The sequence below is a fragment of the Gekko japonicus genome, unplaced genomic scaffold (genome assembly GCF_001447785.1).
Source record: "Gekko japonicus isolate JY-2015 unplaced genomic scaffold, Gekko_japonicus_V1.1 scaffold856, whole genome shotgun sequence".
Lineage (NCBI taxonomy): Eukaryota > Metazoa > Chordata > Lepidosauria > Squamata > Gekkonidae > Gekko > Gekko japonicus.
Genome location: NW_015175998.1, coordinates 416316 through 420287, shown reverse-complemented (window position 1 = coordinate 420287; position 3972 = coordinate 416316). Strand labels below are relative to the sequence as shown.

At 53.2% G+C, this 3972-nt stretch overlaps 1 protein-coding gene across 1 annotated transcript in view; it reads left to right on the top strand.

The window, feature by feature from the left end:
• The window catches only part of KIAA1671 (KIAA1671 ortholog), a 28327-nt gene that overhangs the window by 15780 nt on the left and 8575 nt on the right, over positions 1 to 3972 (top strand). Inside the window, exons 3-5 of the mRNA XM_015426424.1 lie at positions 2072 to 2315; positions 2411 to 2591; positions 3620 to 3783. Coding sequence (XP_015281910.1) covers positions 2072 to 2315; positions 2411 to 2591; positions 3620 to 3783 — 589 coding nt within the window. The remainder of the gene's footprint in view (positions 1 to 2071; positions 2316 to 2410; positions 2592 to 3619; positions 3784 to 3972) is intronic.

The window sequence follows — 3972 nt, the reverse complement described above, 5'->3', positions numbered from 1 at the left end:
ATCCTCCACTCTATGATATCCTTTAGACCTTAAAATTTCCCACCATTTGATTTCTTGCTCCTTTTCTATGATAGTTTCCAATGGCGCCCATCTAGAGGGTCTCCTTAGCCAATGCGGTTGCCACTTCCTCCAGACTTCTAATGTTGATCTTCTAGGGCCTATTGTTAATTTTAGTTCATTAGCCTTAACTTTGTGAAACATACCTAATCTTCCTATATTGTTATTAATCTCATCCTCAAATTTAACCCATTTCAGTTCTTTTTCCTCACTTAATTCCAGTAATGATTTAAGTTGGAATGCCTCATAGTACTTATTTAAGTCTGGAACTCCCCATCCCAGTTCTGATTTATGGCTGTATACTATCCCTTTATGAAACCTACATTTTTTGTTGCCGAAAATCCACTCTTTTAATAATCTGTTCCACTGAGTAATTTTATTTTCCATTGCTCCCACTGGTAGTGTTTGGAGTAAGTACAATATTTTTGGTACCCAGAACATTTTAACACTTCTAATCTTAGAGGATATCCCTATTGTTTTGTTTTTCCACCTTCTCATATCCTTCTCTATTTTCTTCCAAATTTTATCATAATTTTCCTTTATCATCTTATCCAAATTTTTCTGTATTACTATTCCTAAATATTTAAATTTCTTAACTCCTAGCCCTATGTTTGTACTTCTGTTTATTTCTTTCTTTTCTTCTCTATTTACATTTACGTATAAAATTTCGGATTTTGCCATATTTACACTTAGCCCTGAGTTTTTTTCGAAATCATCTAAAATAATCTTAACTTCCTTAACTCCCTCTTTAGGATTTGTCATGATGATTATGATGTCATCTGCAAACAAATTAATTTTCATTTCCGTCTTCCCTATCTTGTAACCTTCTATTCTTCCAGAATTCCGGATTCTTTCCGCTAACTGTTCTACTGCCATTATGAAGAGTAGCGGTGACAATGGGCACCCTTGCCGTACCCCTCTTTGTATAGGGAATGCTTGTGAGTGCTCATTATTTACTCTCACTATTGCCTTCCCACCTTTATATATTTCCTTAATTGCCTCTAGGAATTCCTTTTCGATTCCCACTTTACTCATTATTTGCCATAGGTATTCATGAGCTAGAGTGTCAAAGGCTTTGTAAACGTCTAATTTTAGTAATCCTATCTTCGTCTGGTGTCCATGGTATAACACATTTAGGATATTCCTTATAGGGTGCGCTATGATTCTACCTTTTACGAACCCATACTGATCACCTTTTATTATGGATGGTATTACCTTCTTTAGTCTGTTTGCCATTATTTTAGCAAAGATCTTATAGTCTAGGTTTAGGAGACTTATGGGTCTATATGATCCTACTTCTTTAGGGTCTTTCTGAGGTTTAAGGATCAGTATTATTTCGGTAGGGGAGAGGATTCCTGTTCCTTGGAGAACTCCTGGCCAGAGGCGTGAAGGGGAGAGGCTCTGGTGCCACCTGCTGGGCAAGGAGGGCATATTCCCAAATAGCTTTTTTTGTTTGGGGTGAGACAAGACCAGCGGGTTCAGAAGGGTCTGGGTTGCGGAGGATGATCTGGAGAAGCTCGTGGGGCTCCCCGGGCCCACTTGGCACCGTGGGGAGTGGGGTGCTGGGCTCCGTGGGTCCTCGTCGGATGGGGCGGGGCTCCTCCCACAACGTCTCTGGCTCCAGAGCAGCACTCCCAGGCTTGTTGTGAAGCCTGCGTCTTTGTCTCCCCCCCCCCTTCATTTCCCGTGATTCCCTGGGGAGTTCTTCTGTGTGCAGTTGGGGGGGTTGGGGGGGCTTAGATTTGTCTCGAGCCCCACAGAGATGAGCAGGACCAACCTAAGGAACGCTGTGCTCCGGCATCCCGGTGGCTGCCGTGGTCGCTGGCCTCGTCGCCTGGGCTCCATGGATGTCTCCGAGGCAGCCTGGGAGGTCTGGCCTGGCGTGGAGCAGTGCAGCCCCTCTCCAGGGACCTGTTTGCGCGTCACGCAGCCCCCCGGCACTTTGTCTTCCCCTTGCCCCCCAATGCGATGGCCACGCTGTGCCGCTCACGGTCCCGGGCCGTTGTCCTTGCAGCTTGGTGCCAGAATCGCCTTCCGCGGAAAGCCACGTGGCCTCGGCCCGGAGGCAGCAGCCCCCCAGCAGCCGCCTGTCGTCCTTCTCCTCCCAAACTGACCCGGCCTCCACGCCTGACCTGCACGACTCCCCCCGGGACCAGAGGAGCACCAGTCTGGACCGCTCCAGCACGGATCTGGAGTCCGCCGATGGCACTGAAGGCCCGGGCCCGGCAGAGGCCGGCCCAGACTTCTCCTTCCTGGAGGTGAGTTGCTGCGAGAGGCCGCCTCCCAGTCCTCGCCAGGTCGTGCCCCAGCTCTGTGGTGGATGATGCATGTGTGGTTCTCTTCCCTCCCCAAGCAAACGGCGGTGCTGGACTCCAGTGCCCTGAAAACCCGGGTGCAGCTAAGCAAGAGGCGGCGCCAGCATCGAGCTCCCATCTCCCACCAGCTCCGGAGAAGCAGTGGGGGAGACGCCGAACCGCGGCCCTCCACGAGGGAGGAGGCAGCAGGCGGCGCCTGGATGTTCAAGGATTCCACAGGTAGCTGCAGCAGGGTGTGCGGCGGGCTAGTTTACCCCAGGGTTCCAAAGCCTGCTCAGCAAAACAAAGAACAGGCCAAGGAAGGGAGCCCGGCGGCGTCCTACAGAGGGAGATGAGAAATCCCTGTTGGGGAAAACGTCTGTTGGGGAAAACTCCGCTCGAGAGCCACCCCCAGAGATCGTTTGAGGGAGGGGCCACGTCGGCCTGCAGTCGAGCAGCCCAGTCGAAGCCCAGCAGCACCTTCGAGAGCAACAAGACGTCCGGCGTGTCCCGCTTTCTAGACTCCTCCAAGCCTCCCTTCGTCACGTTGCCCGAAAACCTTGTTGATCTCGAAAGCTCTGCTGGATTCGAATCTCGCTGTCCCCGAAGATGCATTTGGGTGCAACTCTGCACTGTCCAGGATCCTGCCTGGACGCCCTGGCCCACTGCAGGGGAAGCCACGGGACCCTCCCGAGGCCATGTGGAGTGGGGCGCAGGGAGCTGGGGCTCCCCGGGGCCACCAAAAGACTGGGGGAGAAGGGCCTTGCCCAAGGGCCGGACGAGGACGTTGGCCCCCGAGGCCTAGGGAGGAGGGGGGACTGGCAGGCAATGCTCCCTCTCAGCTGTGGAGTCTTGTGAGCAAAAATTCTACTTTGCGAGCTCTTGGCATTAAAAGTTGTGAGCGAGCAATTGGACTCCTGCATAAATCGGTTTTGCCCTGGAGCCCCATCCTTCCTGAGCGAAGGCAAAAATGTGTGAGCCGGAGGCTAAAGAACTGTGAGCTAGCTCACACTCACTCAGCTGAGAGGGAACACTGCTGGCAGGCAGCAGGGAAGTCTCCAGCTGGCCAGACCGCCTTCCCGGGGGGCGGGGCAGGCCTTTTGGGGGGCTGGAGTTCCCGTGGGATGCTGCTTCTTCCAAAGGGGGCGCGATGCGTCTGCTGCTTTGTAGGAGGATCCTGACGGGCAGCGTCTCTTGTTCTGGCCTGCAAGTCTCCCTCTCGTCCTGACGCCTCTGCCCTCTCTGCTTCCTAAAAATATAACCCCCAGCCGCACACCTTGATTATGAAGGAAAATCGGCCAAGCCCGAAGAGTCGGAGGAGAAGGTGGTGGAGGAGGAGGGGAAGAGGCACCCGCCCTCGGAGAAGCTGCCCGCCTCCCAGCCCCAGCAGCGGCTGCCCGTCTTCCCTGGCCTGGACCACTCGGCCCTCAAGGTGACTGTCCTGTTCCTCCCCCCTCCCATCGTGTGCAGCTGAGCTGGGGGGGGCGAAGCGGCGGTGGGGGGGCATTCTGCTTGAACACACACGCACACACACCCCGTTGGGCAAGGTAGGGGCATTTGCTTGTCAGCCTGCAAAACTTGGCGGCTTTGAGACGGGTGTGCTGAACTTCCAGAGGTGTGG